This window comes from Entelurus aequoreus, linkage group LG20, assembly GCF_033978785.1.
Source record: "Entelurus aequoreus isolate RoL-2023_Sb linkage group LG20, RoL_Eaeq_v1.1, whole genome shotgun sequence".
NCBI lineage: Eukaryota > Metazoa > Chordata > Actinopteri > Syngnathiformes > Syngnathidae > Entelurus > Entelurus aequoreus.
The window spans coordinates 11,718,675-11,746,174 of NC_084750.1; the positions used below are offsets into that span (position 1 = coordinate 11,718,675).

A 27,500-nucleotide genomic window follows, 5' to 3' on the forward strand; every position below is an offset into this window, starting at 1 on the left:
TGTACTACCTACATATTACTTCATGCTATATTTATTAGAAACAACAACAACAACTAGTACTAGTTACCGTGTAGCACACCTGTACTACCTACATATTACTTCATGCTATATTTATTAGAAACAACAACAACAACTAGTACTAGTTACCGTGTAGCACACCTGTACTACCTACATATTACTTCATGCTATATTCATTACAAACAACAACAACAACTAGTACTAGTTACTGTGTTGCACACCTGCACTACCTACATATTACTTCATGCTATATTTATTAGAAACAACAACAACTAGTACTAGTTACTGTGTTGCACACCTGCACTACCTACACATATTACTTCATGCTATATTTATTAGAAACAACAACAACAACTAGTACTAGTTACTGTATAGCACACCTGCACTACCTACACACATTACTTCATGCTATATTTATTAGAAACAACAACAACTAGTACTAGTTACTGTGTAGCACACCTGTACTACCTACACATATTACCTCATGCTATATTTATTAGAAACAACAACAACTAGTACTAGTTACTGTGTAGCACACCTGTACTACCTACACATATTACTTCATGCTATATTTATTAGAAACAACGACAACAACTAGTACTAGTTACTGTGTAGCACACCTGTACTACCTACACACATTACCTCATGCTATATTTATTAGAAACAACAACAACTAGTACTAGTTACCGTGTAGCACACCTGCACTACCTACACATATTACTTCATGCTATATTTATTAGAAACAACAACAACAACTAGTACTAGTTACCGTGTAGCACACCTGTACTACCTACACACATTACTTCATGCTATATTTGTTAGAAACAACAACAACAACTAGTACTAGTTACCGTGTAGCACACCTGCACTACCTACATATTACTTCATGCTATATTTATTAGAAACAACAACAACAACTAGTACTAGTTACCGTGTAGCACACCTGTACTACCTACATATTACTTCATGCTATATTTATTAGAAACAACAACAACAACTAGTACTAGTTACCGTGTAGCACACCTGTACTACCTACATATTACTTCATGCTATATTTATTAGAAACAACAACAACAACTAGTACTAGTTACCGTGTAGCACACCTGTACTACCTACATATTACTTCATGCTATATTTATTAGAAACAAACATCCCGCATTAAAGGTGCACAAATACATACAACATTTGATTTCATGAATAAATCAAAAATTCATTCTTTAAGTACAAATATAACAATCTGATATACATAAGAATAATAATAATAATAATAAGTAGAAGCAAAAGAAGATCTTGGAGTGGCCAAGAAAACTTCTAAACTTGAACCTCCTAGAAACCTTTTTTTTTATTTGGAATGTGTAGTACTACATATTAAATGTGTACTGCAATACTTAGTATGTACTACTAAATCTGAGCGTGCACTACTATATTTGGAGTGTGTACTAATACATTTGAGTGTGCACTACTATATTTGGAGTGCGTAATAATACATTTGAGTGTGCACCACTATATTTGGAGTGTGTACTAATACATTTGAGTGTGCACTACTATATTTGGAGCGCTTACTAATACATTTGAGTGTGCACTACTATATTTGGAGCGCTTACTAATACATTTGAGTGTGCACTACTATATTTGGAGCGCTTACTAATACATTTGAGTGTGCACTACTATATTTGGAGCGCTTACTAATACATTTGAGTGTGCACTACTATATTTGGAGCGCTTACTAATACATTTGAGTGTGCACTACTATATTTGGAGTGTGTACTAATACATTTGCTTTTGCACTACTATATTTGGAGAGCGTACTATTACATTTAAGTGTGCACTACTATATTTGGAGCATGTACTAATACATTAGAGTGTGCACTGCTATATTTGGAGTGTGTACTAATACATTTGAGTGTGCACTGCTATGTTTTGAGTGTGTACTAATACATTTCAGTGTGCACTACTATATTTGGAGTGTGTACTAATACATTTGAAATATGCACTACTATATTTGCAGTGTGTACTAACACATTTGATTGTGCACTACTATATTTGGAGTGTGTACTAATACATTTGAGTGTGCACTACTATGTTTGGAGTGTGTACTAATACATTTGATTGTGCACTACTATATTTGGAGAGTGTACTAATACATTTGAGTGTGCACTACTATAGTTGGAGCGTGTATTAATACATTTAAGTGTGCACTACTATATTTGGAGCGCTTACTAATACATTTGAGTGTGCACTACTATATTTGGAGCGCTTACTAATACATTTGAGTGTGCACTACTATATTTGGAGCGCTTACTAATACATTTGAGTGTGCACTACTATATTTGGAGCGCTTACTAATACATTTGAGTGTGCACTACTATATTTGGAGCGCTTACTAATACATTTGAGTGTGCACTACTATATTTGGAGTGTGTACTAATACATTTGCTTTTGCACTACTATATTTGGAGAGCGTACTATTACATTTAAGTGTGCACTACTATATTTGGAGCATGTACTAATACATTAGAGTGTGCACTGCTATATTTGGAGTGTGTACTAATACATTTGAGTGTGCACTGCTATGTTTTGAGTGTGTACTAATACATTTCAGTGTGCACTACTATATTTGGAGTGTGTACTAATACATTTGAAATATGCACTACTATATTTGCAGTGTGTACTAACACATTTGATTGTGCACTACTATATTTGGAGTGTGTACTAATACATTTGAGTGTGCACTACTATGTTTGGAGTGTGTACTAATACATTTGATTGTGCACTACTATATTTGGAGAGTGTACTAATACATTTGAGTGTGCACTACTATAGTTGGAGCGTGTATTAATACATTTAAGTGTGCACTACTATATTTGGAGCGCTTACTAATACATTTGAGTGTGCACTACTATATTTGGAGCGCTTACTAATACATTTGAGTGTGCACTACTATATTTGGAGCGCTTACTAATACATTTGAGTGTGCACTACTATATTTGGAGCGCTTACTAATACATTTGAGTGTGCACTACTATATTTGGAGTGTGTACTAATACATTTGCTTTTGCACTACTATATTTGGAGAGCGTACTATTACATTTAAGTGTGCACTACTATATTTGGAGCATGTACTAATACATTAGAGTGTGCACTGCTATATTTGGAGTGTGTACTAATACATTTGAGTGTGCACTGCTATATTTTGAGTGTGTACTAATACATTTGAGTGTGCACTACTATATTTGGAGTGTGTACTAATACATTTGAAATATGCACTACTATATTTGCAGTGTGTACTAACACATTTGATTGTGCACTACTATATTTGGAGTGTGTACTAATACATTTGAGTGTGCACTACTATGTTTGGAGTGTGTACTAATACATTTGATTGTGCACTACTATATTTGGAGAGTGTACTAATACATTTGAGTGTGCACTACTATAGTTGGAGCGTGTATTAATACATTTAAGTGTGCACTACTATATTTGGAGCGCTTACTAATACATTTGAGTGTGCACTACTATATTTGGAGCGCTTACTAATACATTTGAGTGTGCACTACTATATTTGGAGCGCTTACTAATACATTTGAGTGTGCACTACTATATTTGGAGCGCTTACTAATACATTTGAGTGTGCACTACTATATTTGGAGTGTGTACTAATACATTTGCTTTTGCACTACTATATTTGGAGAGCGTACTATTACATTTAAGTGTGCACTACTATATTTGGAGCATGTACTAATACATTAGAGTGTGCACTGCTATATTTGGAGTGTGTACTAATACATTTGAGTGTGCACTGCTATATTTTGAGTGTGTACTAATACATTTGAGTGTGCACTACTATATTTGGAGTGTGTACTAATACATTTGAAATATGCACTACTATATTTGCAGTGTGTACTAACACATTTGATTGTGCACTACTATATTTGGAGTGTGTACTAATACATTTGAGTGTGCACTACTATATTTGGAGTGTGTACTAATACATTTGATTGTGCACTACTATATTTGGAGAGTGTACTAATACATTTGAGTGTGCACTACTATAGTTGGAGCGTGTATTAATACATTTAAGTGTGCACTACTATATTTGGAGCGCTTACTAATACATTTGAGTGTGCATTACTATATTTGGAGCGCGTACTAATACATTTGAGTGTGCACTACTATATTTGGAGCGCTTACTAATACATTTGAGTGTGCACTACTATATTTGGAGCGCTTACTAATACATTTGAGTGTGCACTACTATATTTGGAGCGCTTACTAATACATTTGAGTGTGCACTATTATATTTGGAGTGTGTACTAATACATTTGCTTTTGCACTACTATATTTGGAGAGCGTACTATTACATTTAAGTGTGCACTACTATATTTGGAGCATGTACTAATACATTAGAGTGTGCACTGCTATATTTGGAGTGTGTACTAATACATTTGAGTGTGCACTGCTATATTTTGAGTGTGTACTAATACATTTGAGTGTGCACTACTATATTTGGAGTGTGTACTAATACATTTGAAATATGCACTACTATATTTTCAGTGTGTACTAACACATTTGATTGTGCACTACTATATTTGGAGTGTGTACTAATACATTTGAGTGTGCACTACTATATTTGGAGTGTGTACTAATACATTTGATTGTGCACTACTATATTTGGAGAGTGTACTAATACATTTGAGTGTGCACTACTATAGTTGGAGCGTGTATTAATACATTTAAGTGTGCACTACTATATTTGGAGCGCTTACTAATACATTTGAGTGTGCATTACTACATTTGGAGCGCGTACTAATACATTTGAGTGTGCACTACTATATTTGGAGCGCTTACTAATACATTTGAGTGTGCACTACTATATTTGGAGCGCGTACTAATACATTCAAGTGCGCACTACTATATTTGGAGCGTGTACTAATACATTTAAGTGTGCACTAATATATTTGGAGGGCGTACTAATACATTTAAGTGTGCACTACTATATTTGGAGCGTGTACTAATACATTTGAGTGTGCACTACTATATTTGGAGTGTGTACTAATACATTTGAGTGTGCATTACTGTATTTGGAGTGCTTACTAATACATTTGAGTGTGCACTACTATATTTGGAGTGTGTACTAATACATTTGAGTGTGCACTACTATATTTGGAGTGCTTACTAATACATTTGAGTGTGCACTACTATATTTGGAGCGCTTACTAATACATTCGAGTGTGCACTACTGTATTTGGAGCGCGTACTAATACATTTAAGTGTGCACTGCTATATTTGGAGTGCGTACTAATACATTTGAGTGTGCACTACTATATTTGGAGCGCGTACTAATACATTCAAGTGTGCACTACTATATTTGGAGCGTGTACTAATACATTTGAGTGTGCACTACTATATTTGGAGTGTGTACTAATACATTTGAGTGTGCACTACTATATTTGGAGCGTGTACTAATACATTTGAGTGTGCACTACTATATTTGGAGCGCGTACTAATACATTTGAGTGTGCACTACTATATTTGGAGCGCGTACTAATACATTTGAGTGTGCACTACTATATTTGCAGTGTGTACTAATACATTTGAGTGTGCACTTCTATATTTGGAGAGCGTACTAATACATTTGAGTGTGCACTACTACATTTGGAGTGTGTCTCATATATATATATATATATATATATATATATTAGTACATTTGGAGTGTGAACTATAATATTTAGCGTGCGTACCGCTACAATTAAATTGTATATTAGTACATTTGAACTGTCTACTAGTATATTTGGAGAGTGTAGAAGCACATTTTGCATGTACTACTACATTCAGACTGTATTTGTGCATTTAGCGTGCGTACTGATACATTTAGTGTGTGTACTCCTTCAACGGGATCGTGTATTAAAACATTAGGCGTGTGTACTACTACAACTGGAGTGTGTACTAGTACATTTGGAGAGTGTACTACTGTAAGATTGCGTAGTAGTACACTGGTACTACTGTAAGATTGCGTAGTAGTGCTACATTGGTCATTGCTAGCGTTGAGGTGATGAGGAATGTGTCGTCTCCATCCCTTCCAAGGTCCCTCACTTACTAATCCATACTTCTGCTCACACAAGATAAGGCAGCAGAAGAAATGGAGGCGTCAGAATTGAACCTTTTTTCTAATCATTTTTGTCTTTTTGGTCTCCTTTAAACCTTTTTTTTTTTTCATCCTGCACTTTAGTGAAGGTGTGTGTGGACCCCTGATGGAGGCTTATCTCGGAGGGGGAGGATGAGGCCTGCAACACACACACGTCGACAGTGTGTGTGTGTGTGTGTGTGTGTGTGTGTGTGTGTGTGTGTGTGTGTGTGTGTGTGTGTGTGTGTGTGTGTGTGTGTGTGTGTGTGTGTGTGTGTGTGTGTGTGTGTGTGTGTGTGTGTGTGTGTGTGTGTGTGTGTGTGTGTGTGTGTGTGTGTGTGTGTGTGTGTGTGAGATTCCAAAGGTCTCCTGTCAGAGCAGCAGGCATCATTTTGATGGAAGGCAGCATGAAAACATTCATGCTTTGACACATTTTGTAGATTAAAAAGGAGCTTGGAAGAACATAAATTAAACGTATTGAATAAAAACATGTTTTATTGGTTCATAGATAATAGATTTTAAAAAGCACTTATAATGTACGGACCATGTTTCCACTTCCCGACTTTTATTTTGAAGTCGCGTCCTCTCTTCCTGGCGCGGGACGGAACGCGGGTCACACTTTCAGCTGCTCACAGAATGGTCTTCCTCGTTAACTCTTGTCTTATTAAAAACAGATTTTGTGTCGCGGTAGTATCGACTGGACACGCTCTTGTACTTGGTATCATTACAGTGGATGTCAGGTGTAGATCCACCCATGGCGTTTGTTTACATCGTGACGGCGGCGAGCTATTGTATCCTCCTACGGTGTGTAGTGAAGCATGTTTAGCTTGTTCCTCGTCCTCCAGTGATAATGCTACTCGTAAGAAACTTACTTTGTCGCCATGGAGGCCAGGATTAGTGATCTAAAAGTAGCTAAAACACTGCGGATGGATGTTAGCTGCTAGCTAGCTAGCCATGTCTTTTAAAGCAGTGGTCCCCAACCACCGGGCCCGGTACCAATCGGTCCGCGGACCGGTACCGGGCCGCGCAAGAAATTAAAAAAAGAAGAAAAAAAAAAAGAATTTTTTTTTTTTTTTTTTTTTTTTTTTTTTAAATTAAATCAACATAAAAACACTATATATACATATTGTGTATGTGTATGTAAATATAGATCAATACAGTCTGCAGGTATACAGTCCGTAAGCACACATGATTGTATTTCTTTATGAAAAAAAAAAAAAAAAAAAAAAAAAAATCCCCCCCCCACCCCCCCGGTCCGTGGGACAAATTTTCAAGCGTTGACCGGTCCCCAGCTACAAAAAGGTTGGGGACCACTGTTTTAAAGCACCTCTTCTTGAGTTTCAGTGTTATAACTTCACCTTTATCTTGACTTTTTACGCCAAAATGCGTCCATTCTCCCTTTTCTGTCTACACACTGTGTCTGCTTGTAAGTACTCTGTGTGTGTGCGCTGCCGAACATGCTCCTCTGCTCGTAAAACCAGCAATGTCACCACGTGACGACGCACCGTCATGCCCGTTAAAATAAAAATAAGGGGAACCGGTACTTACTACAGAGTATAGTACCACTTTTGATTCATTAGTACCGCAGTACTATACTAGTACCGGTATACCGTACAACCCTAACCCACAGTATTACTATTCAAATCAGTGATTCTTAACCTTTTTGACCACGAGGCTCAACCTTTCCACTACAAAGGGGCTCGGGTCCCACTTCAAATATTAACTCTGAATAAGTAATCAAACTCTTGATTTTAGTTGTATTCAATAAATATATTGAACCTACTCGCAGTCTACACCAGGGGTCAACAACCTTTTTGAAAGCAAGAGCTACTTCTTGGGTAGTGATTAATGCGAAGGGCTACCAGTTTGATACACACTTCAATAAATTGCCAGAAATAGCCAATTTGCTCAATTTACCTTCAACTCTATGTCATTATTAATAATTAATGATATTTACACTTAATTGAACGGTTTAAAAGAGGAGAAAACACGAAAAAAAATGATAATTAAATTTTGAAACACAGTTCATCTTCAATTTCGACTCTTTAAAATTCAAAATTCAACCGAAAAAAAGAAGAGAAAAACTAGTTAATTCGAATCTTTTTTTTTAAAAATTAAAAGAATTTATGGAACATCATTAGTAATTTTTCCTGATTAAGATTAATTTTAGAATTTTGATGACATATTTTAAATAGGTTAAAATCCAATCTACACTTTGTTAGAATATATAACAAATTGGACCAAGCTATATTTCTAACAAAGACAAATCATTATTTCTTCTAGATTTTCCAGAACAAAAATTTTAAAAGAAATTCAAAAGACTTTGAAATAAGATTTAAATTTGATTCTACAGATTTTCTAGATTTGCCAGAATAATTTTTTTGAATTTTAAACATAATAAGTTTGAAGAAATATTTCACAAATATTCTTTGTCGAAAAAACAGAAGCTAAAATGAATAATTAAATTAAAATGTATTTATTATTCTTTATAATAAAAAAAATAAATTTACTTGAACATTGATTTAAATTGTCAGGAAAGAAGAGGAAGGAATTTAAAAAGGTAAAAAGGTATATGTGTTTAAAAATCCTAATATTTTTAAGGTTGTATTTTTTCTCTAAAATTGTCTTTCTGAAAGTTATAAGAAGCAAAGTAAAAAAATTAATGAATTTATTCAAACAAGTGAAGACCAAGTCTTTAAAATATTTTCTTGTATTTTCAAATTCTATTTGAGTTTTGTCTCTCTTAGAATTAAAAATGTCGGGCAAAGCGAGACCAGCTTGCTAGTAAATAAATACAATTTAAGAAATAGAGGCAGCTCACTGGTAAGTGCTGCTATTTGAGCTATTTTTAGAACAGGCCGGCGGGCTACTCATCTGGTCCTTACGGGCTACCTGGTGCCCGCGGGCACCGCGTTAATGACCCCTGATCTACAACCTTGTCCAATGATGTGTGTTAATTAGGGATGTCCGATAATGGCTTTTTGCCGATATCCGATATGCCGATATTGTCCAACTCTTTAATTACCGATACCGATATCAACCGATACCGATATCAACCGATATATACAGTCGTGGAATTAACACATTATTATGCCTAATTTGGACAACCAGGTATGGTGAAGATAAGGTACTTTTTAAAAAAAACGAATAAAAAAAAATACGATAAATAAATTAAAAACATTTTCTTGAATAAAAAAGAAAGTAAAACAATATACAAACAGTTACATAGAAACTAGTAATTAATGAAAATTTGTAAAATTAACTGTTAAAGGTTAGTATTATTAGTGGAGCAGCAGCACGCACAATCATGTGTGCTTACGGACTGTATCCCTTGCAGACTGTATTGATATATATTGATATATAATGTAGGAACCAGAATATTAATAACAGAAAGAAACAACCCTTTTGTGTGAATGAGTGTAAATGGGGTGGGTTGGTGCACTAATTGTAAGTGTATCTTGTGTTTTTTATGTGGATTTAATTAAAAAAAACAAAAAACGATACTGATAATAAAAAAACCGATACCGATAATTTCCGATATTACATTTTAACGCATTTATCGGCCGATAATATCGGCAGACCCATATTATCGGACATCTCTAGTGTTAATCACAATGAATATTATTTATTGAACACATAAACCCTAGGCTTAGGCCAGGCTGATTAGAAAAATGAATACTAATCAAATATACTACATAAGAAGAGACTCCTGAATAACTAACAAAAATAAATCAACACAATTATGTAGGGCGGAAATTAATTGACTGAATTAATAACTAAGACGTTTCTGAATTGTCAATACATTTATTAAACGTACAAAATAAAATAAAGCTTTACCACTTTAGTCATAGTTTTTGCGCTTGATCAGTTTCCTTCTGTTTGATATTGTCTTGTGGTGGAAAAGTGTATTACAACCGAGTAGCGAGTACTGAGGAACACATACAGTATTTTGATGGCGGTCCAACAAAGCCCTATGGTTAAGAAACACTGCTCTAAACCACAATCTGCAGACAAACAGGAATGAAAAGTAGTTTACATTGGGAATATCTGTTTGGAAATATTGGACACATCTCTTCACCGACACTAGTGGAATCTCCAAGGAACATTTCCCCCCCCCAGCCTCCTGCAACTACGTTCTTACCTTTCTTAGCGCTGGGGTCCTGGCAGTTTTCGTAGGTGCAGGGTCCCCAGGCGCTCCAGGACGAGAGGTCACACTGGACGGGACAGTTGATGTGGCAGAGCTGGCTGGTGTTGGGGGGGGCCGCCAAACACAGACTGTTGTCCACGGGACGCCACACTGAGGGGGTGCACACACCAACATGCTGGGTACACGTGATAATCATCCCCTTCTACGCACATCTGCTGTTTACTTAGTGCATTCTAGCAGGCATGTGATTGGAACTTCATGAAAAAGACTGAAATGAGTCGGGGGTCTGGGGGCCGCAGATGTTTTAGTGTTTGAAGAATTGAAAATGATCAGCAGTTGACATGAATACATAACCCATTCATCCAAATGAATGTCTGTTTCAGTCATGTTATTTAGTCACTACAGTAATTACAACTTGTGTTCACAGCCACAGGAACCACATGGGTTAGCCTACTCTATACAGTATTTACAACCTAACTAGTGTTTACGTCACAGTTCATCTAGTTATTGACATTATTTACACATTAAATTGTTTCAGTCACTATGTTATTTAGTGACTACAGTAATTACAACTTGTGTTCACAGCCACAGGAACCACATGGGTTAGCCTACTCTATACAGTATTTACAACCTTACTAGTGTTCACTTCACAGCCATAGATGGTTCATCTAGTTATTGACATTATTTGCAAAGACTGTGTCTGTTTCAGTCACTATGTTATTTAGTGACTACAGTAATTACAACTTGTGTTCACAGCCACAGGAACCACATGAGTTAGCCTACTCTATACAGTATTTACAAACTTACTAGTGTTCACTTCACAGCCACAGATGGTTCATCTAGTTATTGACATTATTTACACATGACTTTGTCTGTTTCAGTCACTATGTTATTTAGTCACTACAGTAATTACAACTTGTGTTCACAGCCACAGGAACCACATGGGTTAGCCTACTCTATACAGTATTTACAACCTAACTAGTGTTTACGTCACAGTTCATCTAGTTATTGACATTAATTACACATTACATTGTTTCAGTCACTATGTTATTTAGTGACTACAGTAATTACAACTTGTGTTCTCATCCACAGGAACCACATGGGTTGGCCTACTCTATTAAGCATATACAACCTAACTAGTGTTCACTATACAGCCACAGATAGTTCATCTAGTTTTTTACATTATTTACACATGACTTTGTCTGTTTCAGTCACTATGTTATTTAGTCACTACAGTAATTAGAACTTGTGTTCACAGCCACAGGAACCACATGGGTTAGTCTACTCTATTTACAAAGTATTTACAAACTTACTAGTGTTCACTTCACAGCCACAGATGGTTCATCTAGTTATTGGCATTATTTACACATTACTATGTCTGTTTCAGTCACTATGGTATTTAGTCACTACATTAATTGTGTTCACATCCACAGGAACCACATGGGTTAGTCTACTCTATACAGTATTTACAACCTTACTAGTGTTCACTATACAGCCACAGATAGTTCATCTAGTTGTTTACATTATTTACACATGGCTTTGTCTGTTTCAGTCACTATGTTATTTAGTCACCACAGTAATTACAACTTGTGTTCACGTCCACAGGAACCACATGGGTTAGCCTACTCTATACAGTATTTACAACCTTACTAGTGTTCACTTCACAGCCACAGATAGTTCATCTAGTTATTGACATTATTTACACATGACTGTGTCTGTTTCAGTCACTATGTTATTTAGTCACTACATTAATTGTGTTCACAGCCACAGGAACCACATGGGTTAGCCTACTCTATACAGTATTTACAACCTTACTAGTGTTCACTACATAGCCACAGATATATATATATATATATATATATATATATATATATATATATATATATATATATATATATATAACATGTTGCTGCCAATGTTTACATTCTATCCCCCCGACCGAGCAGTCATGTGACTCACTGTGTTGTCCTCCTTTAGTCATGGCCACACGGGCATGAAGGCTGATGATTGATGCTCACCTTGAGCAGGTGAGACTGAGCCAGATGTGTTCTACTTGCAGCCGCCAAGTTACCTCAGAGACGTCGGCCCTAAGCCAGGGTGACCGAGGTGCGGCCCATTTGAGGCCCACAGTTAGTTTTGTAACGGCACATCGTAAAAATGCTATTACAGGAAAATTCAAAAGTGTGATAAAAGATCAAACAGGGGAAATGTAACTCATGCGGGCTGTTTTTTTTTTTTTTATTATTTAAAACTGTCATTGCCAAATATAAAATCTAATAATATTATGATTTTAGGTTGTCAGAATCAGAATCCCTTTATTGTCATTGTATGGAAACAACGAAATTGGACTGCAATCCAGCTCAGTGCTTTTAAAACAAACCTACATGAAATTGTGTTAAGACAACAACAATAATAAAACAATTTAAAATTTAAAATCATAAAATGTTAAAAAAAAACATATTGCACTGTAGATCTTTATCAGAGGTAAGCAAGTAATAAAGTGGTGAGTGTTCAGGTAAGTGCAGAGTTTAGGGCAATAACAGCTGTAGGATAGAAATTGTTTTTCAGTCTATTTGTCCTTGCTTTTATGGTCTCATAACACCTCCCTGAGGGCAAGAGTTCAAACCAATGGTGACCTGGGTGGGATGAGTCCTTGAGGATGCTGTTTGCTCTCCTGTTGCAGTCCTGAAAAATTGACAATTTGTCCCATTTACTCTCTGTAAAGCCCAGAGCATAATACTACCACCACCATGCTTGACGGTAGGGATGGTGTTCCTGGGATTAAAGGCCTCACCAAACCTATTGCTGGGTATTGTGGCCAAACAGCTCCATTTTTGTTTCATCTGACCACAGAACTTTCCTCCAGAAGGTCTTATCTTTGTCCATGTGATGTCAGACGGAACAAAAATGGAGCTGTTTGGCCACAATACCCAGGAATATGTTTGGAGGAGAAAAGGTGAGGCCTTTAATCCCAGGAACACCATACCTACCGTCAAGCATGGTGGTGGTAGTATTATGCTCTGGGCCTGTTTTGCTGCCAATGGAACTGCTGCTTTACAGAGAGTAAATGGGACAAATTCTCCAAATTGTTCAGGACAAACTAAAATCATCAGCCCGGAGGTTGGGTCTTGGGCGCAGTTGGGTGTTCCAACAGGACAATGACCCCAAACACACCTCAAAAGTGGTAAAGGAATGGCTGAATCAGGCTACAATGAAGGTTTTAGAATGGCCTTACCAAAGTCCTGACTTAAGGGTGTGAGAAATGTTCCCCATTCAAAATGAATTGGCCATTTTTCAAACTTCCATTTCCACATTTTTCAACCTATTCAAAACATTCCACCTTCAACACATTCCACCATCCTGGACATTCAAACTATCATTTTTCCAAGCTAAAAAAAAATTCCAGGAATTCCCAGAATTCCCGTTTTTTCCAACCCTTTTTTCTGTCGACTACTCCTTCCACATTTTTCCACCCACTTCAACCGTTCCACCGTCAAAACATTCCTCTTAATCAGGACAAAAAAAACAAAGTTGTTTTTAGAACTAGAAAAATTCCCGGTTTTCCTGAAATTCCAGGAATTCCGTAATACCATTTCTCAATTAAAAATGTTACTACTATTTCTCGACCGATTTGAAAAATTCCAACATCAACTCGTTCACAACATTCAAAATATTTTGCATATAAAAATAAAAAAAATCCTGCTTTTCCCAAAATTTCCCTGAAATTCCCATTTAACAGAATGGGACATTTTTCAAGGTTCCACAACTCCCACATTTTTCATCTGATTGAAACAAAATTGGAGCTGTTTGGCCACAATACCCAGCAATATGTTGGGAGAGGAAAAGGTGAGGCCTTTAATCCCAGGAACACCATGCCTACCGTCAAGCATGGTGGTGGTAGTATTATGCTCTGGGCCTGTTTTGCTGCCAATGGAACTGCTGCTTTACAGAGAGTAAATGGGACAAATTCTCCAAATTGTTCAGGACAAACTAAAATCATCAGCCCGGAGGTTGGGTCTTGGGCGCAGTTGGGTGTTCCAACAGGACAATGACGTCAAAAGTGGTAAAGGAATGGCTGAATCAGGCTAGAATGAAGGTTTTAGAATGGCCTTCCCAAAGTCCTGACTTAAACGTGTGGACAATGCTGAAGAAACAAGTCCATGTCAGAAAAGCAACACATTTAGCTGAACTGCACCAATTTTGTGGTCAAAAATTCCAGCAGAAGCTTGTGGATGGCTACCAAAAGCGCCTTATTGCAGGTAAACTTGCCAAAGAAGCAAATATTAACATTGCTGTATGTATACTTTTGACCCAGCACATTTTCAGTAGAGCCATAATAAATTCACAAAGGAAGCAAACTTCATGAATGTTTTTTGTGAGCAACAAGTATGTGCTCCAATCACTACATCACAAACAAATAAGAGTTGTAGAAATGATTGGAAGCTCAAGACAGCCATGACATGATGTTCTTTACAAGTGTACGTACACCAGGGGTCACCAACGCGGTGCCCGCGGGCACCAGGTAGCCCGTAAGGACCAGATGAGTAGCCCGCTGGCCTGTTCTAAAAATAGCTCAAATAGCAGCACTTACCAGTGAGCTGCCTCTATTTCTTAAATTGTATTTATTTACTAGCAAGCTGGTCTCGCTTTGCCCGACATTTTTAATTCTAAAAGAGACAAAACTCAAATAGAATTTGAAAATCCAAGAAAATATTTTAAAGACTTGGTCTTCACTTGTTTAAATAAATTCATTATTTTTTTTTACTTTGCTTCTTATAACTTTCAGAAAGACAATTTTGGAGAAAAAATCCAACCTTAAAAATGATTTTAGGATTTTTAAACACATATACCTATTTACCTTTTAATTTCCTTCCTCTTCTTTCCTGACAATTTAAATCAATGTCCACGTAAGTTTTTTTTTTTATTGTAAAGAATAATAAATACATTTTAATTTAATTCTTCATTTTAGCTTCTGTTTTTTCGACGAAGAATATTTGTGAAATATTTCTTCAAACTTATTATGATTAAAATTCAAAAAAATTATTCTGGTAAATCCAGAAAATCTGTAGAATCAAATTTGAATCTTATTTCAAAGTCTTTTAAATTTCTTTTAACATTTTTGTTCTGGAAAATCTAGAAGAAATAATGATTTGTCTTTGTTAGAAATATAGCTTGGTCCAATTTGTTATATATTCTAACAAAGTGTAGATTGGATTTTAACCTATTTAAAACATGTCATCAAAATTCTAAAATTAATCTTAATCAGGAAAAATGACTAATGATGTTCTATAAATTATTTTAATTTTTTCAAAAAGATTCGAATCAACTAGTTTTTCTCTTCTTTTTTTCGGTTGAATTTTGAATTGTAAAGAGTCGAAATTGAAGATGAACTGTGTTTCAAAATTTAATGATCATTTTTTTTCGTGTTTTCTCCTTTTTTAAACCGTTCAATTAAGTGTAAATATCATTAATTATTAATAATAACATAGAGTTAAAGGTAAATTGAGCAAATTGGCTATTTCTGGCAATTTATTGAAGTGTGTATCAAACTGGTAGCCCTTCGCATTAATCACTACCCAAGAAGTAGCTCTTGGTTTCAAAAAGGTTGATGACCCCTGATTAGGGATGTCCGATAATGGCTTTTTGCTGATATCCGATATTCCAATATTGTCCAACTCTTTAATTACCGATACCGATATCAACCGATACCGATATCAACCGATATATGCAGTCGTGGAATTAACACATTATTATGCCTAATTTGGACAACCAGGTATGGTGAAGATAAGGTACTTTTAAAAAAATTTTGTAAAATAAGATAAATTAATTAAAAACATTTTCTTGAATAAAAAAGAAAGTACAAGAATATAAAAACAGTTACATAGAAACTAGTAATGAATGAAAATGAGTAAAATTAACTGTTAAAGGTTAGTACTATTAGTGGAGCAGCAGCACGCACAATCATGTGTGCTTACGGACTGTATCCCTTGCAGACTGTATTGATATATATTGATATATAATGTAGGAACCAGAATATTGATAACAGAAAGAAACAACCCTTTTGTGTGAATGAGTGTAAATGGGGGAGGGAGGTTTTTTGGGTTGGTGCACTAATTGTAAGTGTATCTTGTGTTTTTTATGTGGATTTAAAAAAAAAAAAAAAAAAAAAAAAAAAAAAAACTGATACCAATAATTAAAAAAAACCGATACCGATAATTTCCGATATTACATTTTAACGCATATATCGGACATCTCTACCCCTGATGTACACTTTTGACCAGGACTGTACCTACATACTCTTCACCTATCACACGCTTCTTAAAACCACTCCGAGGCACTTTCCATCCCAGTAGTTTGATATGATTACTATATATATATATATATATGACAGTTAATATGTTAGCTTCCTGTTACACGCTGGCAGCCGATACTGGAAGTGTGAGACTGGATGCCGTGAAGTGAAAGGCGACACTGAAGGATAAAAGCCTTCGATTCATTTTTCCGTAACAGACGGCAGAGTTTGGGCTCCTTGGGCCGGATGGAGCAAAACTTCAGGTGAGGATGGAAGAGCACAAAGCAATTTAGAAGAAAGTTGTTTTTACCCCCCCTCATTCCCCCTGCATGCATATTAGCATATTCATATTAGCACATCCGTAGCGCTGCGCCGCAGATTCAATATGAGGAGGAAACTCATCTCTGGAAAGCGAGGGGTAGCATTATTGTGCATGATACATGAATTCATGTGTACATCTCGCAGAAACTTATTTATTCATTAGAAGCAGGCGGAATGACCACAGTGGAGATCTTTAAATGTTCTTTGAAGCCTTCCTATTCCACATTGCCATATTTTGGCACTTATAGAGTACTGTATTTTTCGGACTATTGGGCACACCGGATTAAAAGGCGCATTAAAGGCCTACTGAAAGCCACTACTAGCGACCACGTAGTCTGATAGTTTATATATCAATGATGAAATCTTAACATTGCAACACATGCCAATACGGCCGGGTTAACTTATAAAGTGACATTTAAAATTTCCCGGGAAATATCCGGCTGAAACGTCGCGGTATGATGACGTATGCGCGTGACGTAGTCGGTTTAACGGAAGTTATGGTACCCCGTAGAATCCTATACAAAAAGCTCTGTTTTCATTTCATAATTCCACAGTATTCTGGACATCTTTTGCAATTTGTTTAATGAACAATGAAGGCTGCAAAGAAGACAGTTGTAGGTGGGATCGGTGTATTAGCAGCGGACTACAGCAACACAACCAGGAGGACTTTGTTGGAGAGCAGACGCGCTAGCCGCCGACCTCACCTTGACTTCCTACGTCTCCGGGCCGCCAAACGCATCGGGTGAAGTCCTTCGTCCTTCCGCCAATCGCTGGAACGCAGGTGAGCACGGGTGTTGATGAGCAGATGAAGGCTGGCTGGCGTAGGTGGAGAGCTAATGTTTTTAGCATAGCTCCGTGCGGTCCGGTTGCTAAGTAGGCTTCAATGGCGTCGTTAGCACAGCATTGTTAACCTTCGCCAGCCTGGAAAGGATTAACCGTGTATTTACATGTCCACGGTTTAATAGTATTGTTGATTTTCTATCTATCCTTCCAGTCAGGGGTTTATTTTTTGTTTCTATATGCAGTTAAAGCACGATGCTATCATGTTAGCTCGTAGCTAAAGCGTTTCGCCGATGTTTATTTTCTAAACGTAAAAGACTTCCTTGTGGTCTACATTAGTGTTTTTCAACCTCTTTGGAGCCAAGGCACGCACTGTCCTTTTTTGAGAAAATGAAAGGATTTTAAGTGCGCCTAATAGTCCCAAAAATACGGTATATGTCCATATTTGCCTTCTTTAACTGATCTGCGATCAGCTGATGAACTTAGTTGACCTTTACCAAAACTATGTTTCTTCCAAGTGTGCGTGTCTACGTATCTACATGTTAGGTATCTACACGTTACATAACATGTAGATATCTACACGTTACATAACATGTAGATATCTACACGTTACATAACATGTAGATATCTACACGTTACATAACATGTAGATATCTACACGTTACATAACATGTAGATATCTACACGTTACATAACATTTAGATATCTACACATTAGGTATCTACATGTTATGTAACGTGTAGATATCTACACGTTACATAACATGTAGATATCTACACATTAGGTATCTACACATTACATAACATGTAGATATCTACACGTTACATAACATGTAGATATCTACACATTAGGTATCTACACATTACATAACATGTAGATATCTACACGTTACATAACATGTAGATATCTACACGTTACATAACATGTAGATATCTACACGTTACATAACATGTAGATATCTACACGTTACATAACATGTAGATATCTACACGTTACATAACATGTAGATATCTACACGTTAGGTATCTACACATTAGGTATGTGATATGGATCCCCCTGAGTCTGAAATAAAATTACTACTACTACTATGTATCTACACGTTAGATATCTACACGTTAGGTATGTGATATGGATCCCCCTAGGTCTGAAATAAAATTACTACTACTACTACTACTACTATGTATCTACACGTTAGATATCTATACATTAGGTATGTGATATGGATCCCCCTGTGTCTGAAATAAAATGACTACTACTACTACTACTATGTATCTACACGTTAAGTATCTACACGTTAGGTATGTGATATGGATTCCCCTAGGTCTGAAATAAAATTACTACTACTACTACTACTACTATGTATCTACACGTTATATATCTATACGTTAGGTATGTGATATGGATCCCCCTGTGTCTGAAATAAAATGACTACTACTACTACTATGTATCTACACGTTAGGTATCTACACGTTAGGTATCTACACGTTAGGTATGTGATATGGATCCCCCTAGGTCTGAAATAAAATTACTACTACTACTACTACTACTACTATGTATCTACACGTTAGATATGTGATATGGATCCCCCTGGGTATGAAATAAAATTACTACTACTACTACTATGTATCTACACGTTAGGTATGTGATATGGATCCCCCTGGGTCTGAAATAAAATGACTACTACTACTACTATGTATCTACACCTTGGGTATCTACATGTTTGGTATGTGATATGGATCCCCCTGGGTCTGAAATAAAATGACTACTACTACACGTTGGGTATCTACACGTTGGGTATGTGATATGGATCCCCCTGGGTCTGAAATAAAATGACTACTACTACTACTATGTATCTACACGTTAGGTATCTACATGTTTGGTATGTGATATGGATCCCACTGGGTCTGAAATAAAATGACTACTACTACTACTATGTATCTACACGTTAGGTAGCTACACGTTGGGTATCTACACGTTTGGTATGTGATATGGATCCCACTGGGTCTGAAATAAAATGACTACTACTACTACTACTACTATGTATCTACACGTTAGGTATCTACACGTTAGGTATGTGATATCGATCCCCCTGGATCTGAATTAAAATGACTATTACTACTACTACTACTATACAGGACTGTCTCAGAAAATTTGAATATTGTGATAAAGTCCTTTTATTTTCTGTAATGCAACTAAAAACATGAAAATGTCATACATTCTGGATTCATTACACATCAACTGAAATATTGCAAGCCTTTTTTTATTTTAATATTGCTGATTATGGCATGTAGCTTAAGAAAACTCAAAAATCCCATCTCAAAAAATTAGAATATTTCCTCAGACCAAGTAAAAAATAAAGATTTATAAAAGCAAAACAAAATCAAACATTTGAAAATGTCAATGAATGCACTCAGTACTTGGTTGGGAATCCTTTTGCTCGGATTACTGCACCAATGCGGTGTGGCATGGAGGCAATCAGCCTGTGGCATTGCTGAGGTGGCATGGAGGCAATCAGCCTGTGGCATTGCTGAGGTGGCATGGAGGCAATCAGCCTGTGGCATTGCTGAGGTGTTATGGATGCTTCAATAGCAGCCTTTAGCTCATTTGCATTATTGGGTCTGGTGTCTTTCAGCTTCTTCTTCACAATACCCCACAAATTCTCTATGGGGTTCAGGTCAGGGGAGTTGGCAGGCCAATGGAGGACAGTAATGCCATGGTCAGTACACCAGTTACTGCTGGTTTTGGCACTGCTGGATCATGATGGAAAATGAAATCATCATCTCCATAGTACACTTGGTACACAGCTGCATTGACTCTGGACTTGATGAAACACAGTGGACCAACACCAGCAGCTGACATGGCTCCCCAAACCATTGCTGACTGTGGGAACTTCACACTGGATTTCAAGCAACTTGGATTTTGCTCCTCTCCAGCCTTCCTCCAGACTCTAGCGCCTTGACTTCCAAATGAAATACAAAACTTGCTTTCGTCTGAAAACAGGACTCTGGACCACTCTGCAACTGTCCAGTGCTTCCTTTCCATAGCCCAAGTCAGACGCTTCTTCCGTTGTCTTGAGTTCAGGAGTGGCTTGACCATTGGAATACGGCTACATGCTTCCATTTGTTGAAAAGCTCTATGGAGATGATGATTTCATTTTCCAGCATGATCCAGCAGTGCCAAAACCACCAGTAACTGGTGTACTGACCATGGCATTACTGTCCTCCATTGGCCTGCCAACTCCCCTGACCTGAACCCCATAGACAATTTGTGGGGTATTGTGAAGAAGAAGCTGAAAGACACCAAACCCAATAATGCAAATGAGCTAAAGGCCGCTATTGAAGCATCCTGGGCATCCATAACACCTCAGCAATGCCACAGGCTGATTGCCTCCATGCCACGCCGCATTTCTGAGACAGTCCTGTATATCTACACATGATGTATCTACACCAGGGGTCACCAACCTTTTTGAAACCAAGAGCTACTTCTTGGGTAGTGATTAATGCAAAGGGCAACCAGTTTGATACACACTTCAATAAATTGCCAGAAATAGCCAATTTGCTCAATTTACCTTTAACTCTATGTTATTATTAATAATTAATGATATTTACACTTAATTGAACGGTTTAAAAGAGGAGAAAACACGAAAAAAATGACAATTACATTTTGAAACATAGTTTATCTCCAATTTCGAATCTTTAAAATTCTAAATTCAACCGAAAAAAAGAAGACAAAAACTTTAAAAAATAATTAATGGAACATCATTAGTGATTGTTCCTGATTAAGATTAATTTTAGAATTTTTATGACATGTTTTAAATAGGTTAAAATCCAATCTACACTTTGTTAGAATATATAACAAATTGGACCAAGCTATATTTCTAACAAAGACAAATCATTATTTCTTCTAGATTTTCCAGAACAAAAATTTTAAAATAAATTCAAAAGACTTTGAAATAAGATTAGAATTTGATTCTACAGATTTTCTAGATTTGCCAGAATATTTTTTTGGAATTTTAATCATAATAAGTTTGAAGAAATATTTCACAAATATTCTTCGTCGAAAAAACAGAAGCTAAAATGAAGAATTAAATTACAATTTATTTATTATTCTTTACAATAAAAAAAATACATTTACTTGAACATTGATTTAAATTGTCAGGAAAGAAGAGGAAGGAATTTAAAAGGTAAAAAGGTATATGTGTTTAAAAATCCTAAAATCATTTTTAAGGTTGTATTTTTTCTCTAAATTTGTCTTTCTGAAAGTTATATGAGGCAAAGTAAAACAATTAATTAATTTATTTAAACAAGTGAAGACCAAGTCTTTAAAATATTTTCTTGGATTTTCAAATTCTATTTGAGTTTTGTCTCTCTTAGAATTAAAAATGTCGAGCAAAGCGAGACCAGCTTGCTAGTAAATAAATACAATTTAAAAAATAGAGGCAGCTCACTGGTAAGTGCTGCTATTTGAGCTATTTTTAGAACAGGCCAGCGGGCTACTCATCTGGTCCTTAGGGGCGACCTGGTGCCCGCGGGCACCACGTTGGTGACCCCTGATCTACACGTTATGTACCATACAACCCTATATGGTACGTATCAAACAGATCCAGGACTAAAGCCGTTCCCAGACAACACTTCCAACATGGTGGTAACACCTTGAAGACCAAGCATTGACCATGCAGAGATGTTTACTGTGCAGGTGCAAGAATGTTTCTAGGTATTAGGACGTTGGATTACCTTCTTTGGTCCTGAGAGAACTGAGGTTGGACGTTCTCTCCGCTCCATCCTGGACGCAGTAAACCTCTCGGGTCTGAATGCCGCCTCCACACAAGCTGGTTTGGTTTCCCCTGCGACGATCCTGCTGACTCAGCAACATGTCCACCCTGCACTCTGTCCACTCGCTGGTCTTCCAGCTGTGTCTGAGGGGAAGACAGGCGAGGTTTGTGGGTGAAATAATCTTTCAACCAATATTGGATCTTCTTATTCGTCACTGACAATGTTTGCATTGTGGTTTCTTTTTTAAATCAATGTTGTGTTTGGGACGTTCAGGGAATATACTGTGATGGAAAATCATATTTGATACTCTGCATACCGTATTTCCTTGAATTGGTGCAGGGAATATAGTATTCGCACGTCTAGAATTACTGCCGGGTCAAACTCGTTTCTCAAAATAATTAACGCATGCTTAGCCTTATCGCAGGTTCATTATTAACGCCGGATCAAATTCGTTTCGCAAAATATTAATTTTATTATCGCATGTCTATAATATTCGCCGGGTCAAACTCGTTTCGCAAAATATTTAGCATATGTCTAGAACTTCCACCGGGTCAAATTCGTTACGTCACGAGTGACGCTTTACCTGTCCTCATTTTCCAAAATGGAGGAAGCTGATTTCAGTAGTTTGCAATCGCACAAAGGAAAAAAGATAAAGAGCTATTCAGTAGGATTTAAGGTCCAAGCTATTGAATACCGGTACAGTATGCTAAAAAGAACAGTAAGCAGCTATGTTTTATTAATATACCGTAGCTGCGTGTGTCAAATACTGTATAAGTCATTAAATGACTCCCGCCTCCTGGTGGTAGAGGGCGCTACCGCGCTAGTGATCCTTCTTGCGACTTCCGGTACTGCAGAAGAAGTGACTACACGCAGCAAGAGATTTTTTTTTTTTAACATGGAGGATTACATACCGGTATCTAAAATAAAACAGTTTTGTAAACTGGACTTTCAATGGAAGCAGGAGGTAATAATTAAAGGAATATCTCCATCGAGACAGAGAGACTTTTAAAACTGAAGAAAGAAAATAATGAAGACTTCTATAAACAAGTTATCGATGCTTTTGGTCAGAAGGAGCTGCAAATGGACTCCATTTATAAGTACAGGTAAGACCATAATAACGTTTTTTTTTATTAAATGTGCTTTTCATGATGGTATGCTTACATCACACTCAAAGCGCACGCCTAAATTTACCGGATTCCTTTTGGTAAACGCCGGAGTGAGAAGAGGTTTTAAAATAATTAGCGCATGCACGGCCATCCCGCAGGCTTCCGGTAAACGCCGGAGTGACAGGAGGTTTTAAATTAATTAACGCCCCTGCGGCTATTCAAGGAAATACGGTATTTTAAAAACGGTTCAGCTTTTGCAGCTTAAAATGTTGGATTTCATGGCAACTTTTTTTTTTTTTTTTTTTTTAAAGCTTCGCCAAACTTTATTTTGGACAGTTTTCTGAATCTGTTAATGTTTTAAGAAGATTCAAGATGCTTTATTATTGTCCATTCTTTAACATGTACAAGACACATAAGAACTGACATTTCATTTTGGGCACAGTCCCACTAAGAGCAGACATACGTTACAAGCAGGGCCGGCCCGTGGCATAGGCCGTATAGGCAATTGCTAAGGGCGCCGTCCATCAGGGGGCGCCACGCCAGTGCCACAAATGTTGGAGAAAAAAAAAAAAAGTTGGTACTATTATTTCTAAATACAAAAAATAATCCCACGTTAATTAAAATGCAAAGTAAAGCTTATTTAATAGAAATATTATTTGTTACAACATTACGCCCCCCCAACCCCCCACCCCCCGCACGTTACGCCCCCTCCCTTCCCGTATCATGACTGTTTATGGACGTCACCGCATTAAAAATCAACACAAGATGTCAAAGCGGCCAAAACTGTCAGGTGCCCAGGGAAGAAAAAAGAGAAAAGAAGAGGAGGAGAAACGAGAAAAAGACAGAGGTAGCAGGTAGGTAACGTTAGCCTACATGAAATTATTTGTCTGTTACAGAATGTGATAGTAACCTGGCTTTTTAGCATTAAGCTAATGTTACATGATTCGGCAATTGCTAATCAATAAATAGCTAGTTCTGTTTTAACGTCGGGTTAATATTGTGGAGGGGGCTAAATTGGTATGGAAAATAATAATGTAACGTTAGGTAATTACAGTACTCCCAACTTACATTCCTCAGGGACATTTGTATTAGATCTTTTAAGCAGGTGTTTTCTGTTTACATTGTTATTGCCTTCTGGTTAGCTAATTTTGCCCTGCAGGTAATAGTCACTTTTCCACCCCTTTATATATTAGGTATAGTTGTAAGCCTAGTTGTTAAAGTGCACATCATTAATGTTAATCAAGCAATATCACATGAGAGGGAATGCTGTTTTTTTTATTTGAGCACTGCTGTGATTCGGTTAAAGATAATCATAACATAACATTCTCATATAATATGTTGATTTGCTTTCTTTAAGTAAAACAAAAGGTCAAAGACAAAGCTATTCAGTTTCTTGTGAGTATGTACACTTCACTGCCGATGTGGGGGGGCGCCACCTAAAATCTTGCGTAGGGCGCCAGATTGGTTAGGGTCAGGCCTGGTTACAAGGGGACAAGACGGGACCACCAACGGATCAGCCACTTACAGCGCTCCTTAAAAAAGGTGTGAAAAAGGTGATATCTGGAAAGGGGGGGGAAGAGTAAAAAAAATATCAGTCAAAGGCTGGAACCTCGGGAGGGGTCCAGACTGAGTCCAAGGAAAAAACCTCACATAGCATAGCACACAAACATGATACATATAATCACAACAACTCGCAACAGGGGGGGGATTTGGGGAACTGGAGGCCGGCTGCCGCTATAAAGCGCTAATCAGCCGTCCACAACCCCGAAGAGGAATTAAGCAGTGGTGAAGGCGTTGATTGGGGGAGGGGCGGGTGCGTGCATGTATGCCCAATTAACTTGGGTGAGATGTTGAAATGTTTTTGTGGACTGGGGCCGATCTCAAAGTTCGACACCAGGTGTTATTGGAAAAAAAAGGTCAAAAGCGTCCATCGTTGAGGAGTCCTCGGGGGAGTTTTTCCAGAACAGCCTGTTCCTGCGTCAAGGCCATTCGAGGGAGTCCAATCGTAGATTAGGATGTTGTTTTCTTCGAGCAGTCAAAACAATGAATTGCCTGCTACGTGTCCGTGCTGGATCTCTTAAATCCAATTCTTCCTTCTCAGCAAGCTTCTCCATGATGAGATCCATTTTGTGATTCAGATCAGAAATCGCCACAGTCTGTGTTCCCACAGCCCGACCCAATCCTTCCATTGCTACGAACAGCCGTTGGGCTCCTTGAGTGGCTGCCATCGTCTTCCGAATTGGACGATACACCAGAGCGATGCCCAGCCCAATCAGCAGGTGCCCCGCGATCACGGTTCCAAATAGGTAGATGTCTTCCACGTCCTCGATGGAAAGGACTGAGAGGCACATGATTCTCCATTTATCCCAGGAGTCTCTCACGTACCCCGCAGCAATGGTTCCATCAGGGCAGCCAGGCTCCCCCGAACCTCTTTTCCTTGTCGAAAATACTTTTGTCAATTGCGTCGAGAGTCCAGCTGATCATATCCATGTTTGATGTTTAGATTTGAGGACAGCGCAAAGAAAGAGGCTTCAAAAAAGTTCAGACAGGACGAGACGAAGAAAGCAAGCAGGGAAGGAGGGAGCGGAGAAAAATGCGACCGCCCTCACCGAGAGGCAAGACAGAAAGTGTTCTTTTGTCATTTCAAATGGGCTGCAAATAATTTACCAAAGTAACATTTTCAAACAAAACACCGGCCAGCTTGTGTTACCGTATTTCCTTGAATTGGCGCAGGGAATATAGTATTCGCACGTCTAGAATTACTGCCGGGTCAAACTCGTTTCTCGAAATAATTAACGCATGCTTGGCCTTATCGCCGGTTCATTATTAACGCCGGATCAAATTCGTTTCGCAAAATATTAATTTTATTATCGCATGTCTATAATTTTCGCCGGGTCAAACTCGTTTTGCAAAATATTTAGCATATGGCTAGAATTTCCACCGGGTCAAATTCGTTACGTCACGAGTGACGCTTTACCTGTCCTCATTTTCAAAATGGAGGAAGCTGCTTTCAGTAGTTTGCAATCGCACAAAGGAAAAAAGATAAAGAGCTATTCAGTAGGATTTAAGGTCCAAGCTATTGAATACCGGTACAGTATGCTAAAAAGAACAGTAAGCAGCTATGTTTTATTAATATACCGTAACTGCGTGTGTCAAATACTGTATAAGTCATTAAATGACTCCCGCCTCCTGGTGGTAGAGGGCGCTACCGCGCTAGTGATCCTTCTCGCGACTTCCGGTACTGCAGAAGAAGTGACTACACGCAGCAAGAGATTTTTTTTTTTTAACATGGAGGATTACATACCGGTATCTAAAATAAAACAGTTTTCTAAACTGGACTTTCAATGGAAGCAGGAGGTAATAATTAAAGGAATATCTCCATCGAGACAGAGAGACTTTTAAAACTGAAGAAAGAAAATAAGGAAGACTTCTATAAACAAGTTATCGATGCTTTTGGTCAGAAGGAGCTGCAAATGGACTCCATTTATAAGTACAGGTAAGACCATAATAACGTTTTTTTTAATTAAATGTGCTTTTCATGATGGTATGCTTACATCACACTCAAAGCGCACGCCTAAATTTACCGGATTCCTTTTGGTAAACGCCGGAGTGAGAAGAGGTTTTAAAATAATTAGCGCATGCACGGCCATCCCGCAGGCTTCCGGTAAACGCCGGAGTGACAGGAGGTTTTAAATTAATTAGCGCCCCTGCGGCTATTCAAGGTAATACGGTATACGTTTTTTAAATAACAATTTTTTGCATATGTATAATTTTTTCCTTTACAAAAATTACAAAAAATATCAATCAGTCCAAATAAAACTGTAAAGAACAATCTAAATTCCAAACCAATCGCAGCCCTGCAACACTCTAAATAGCACAATCCACACTTAAGACACAGACACACACAAAAAAAACAAAAAGGTCAAACAAAATTAAACAA

The 27,500-nt window shown here is 37.4% G+C and overlaps 1 protein-coding gene across 1 annotated transcript in view; it reads right to left on the bottom strand.

The window, feature by feature from the left end:
- Positions 1-27,500, bottom strand: part of thsd7aa (thrombospondin, type I, domain containing 7Aa) — a 256,727-nt gene that overhangs the window by 127,777 nt on the left and 101,450 nt on the right. Inside the window, exons 5-6 of the mRNA XM_062029375.1 lie at positions 22,416-22,597; positions 10,284-10,439 (exon numbers count right to left, since the gene is read on the bottom strand). Coding sequence (XP_061885359.1) covers positions 10,284-10,439; positions 22,416-22,597 — 338 coding nt within the window. The remainder of the gene's footprint in view (positions 1-10,283; positions 10,440-22,415; positions 22,598-27,500) is intronic.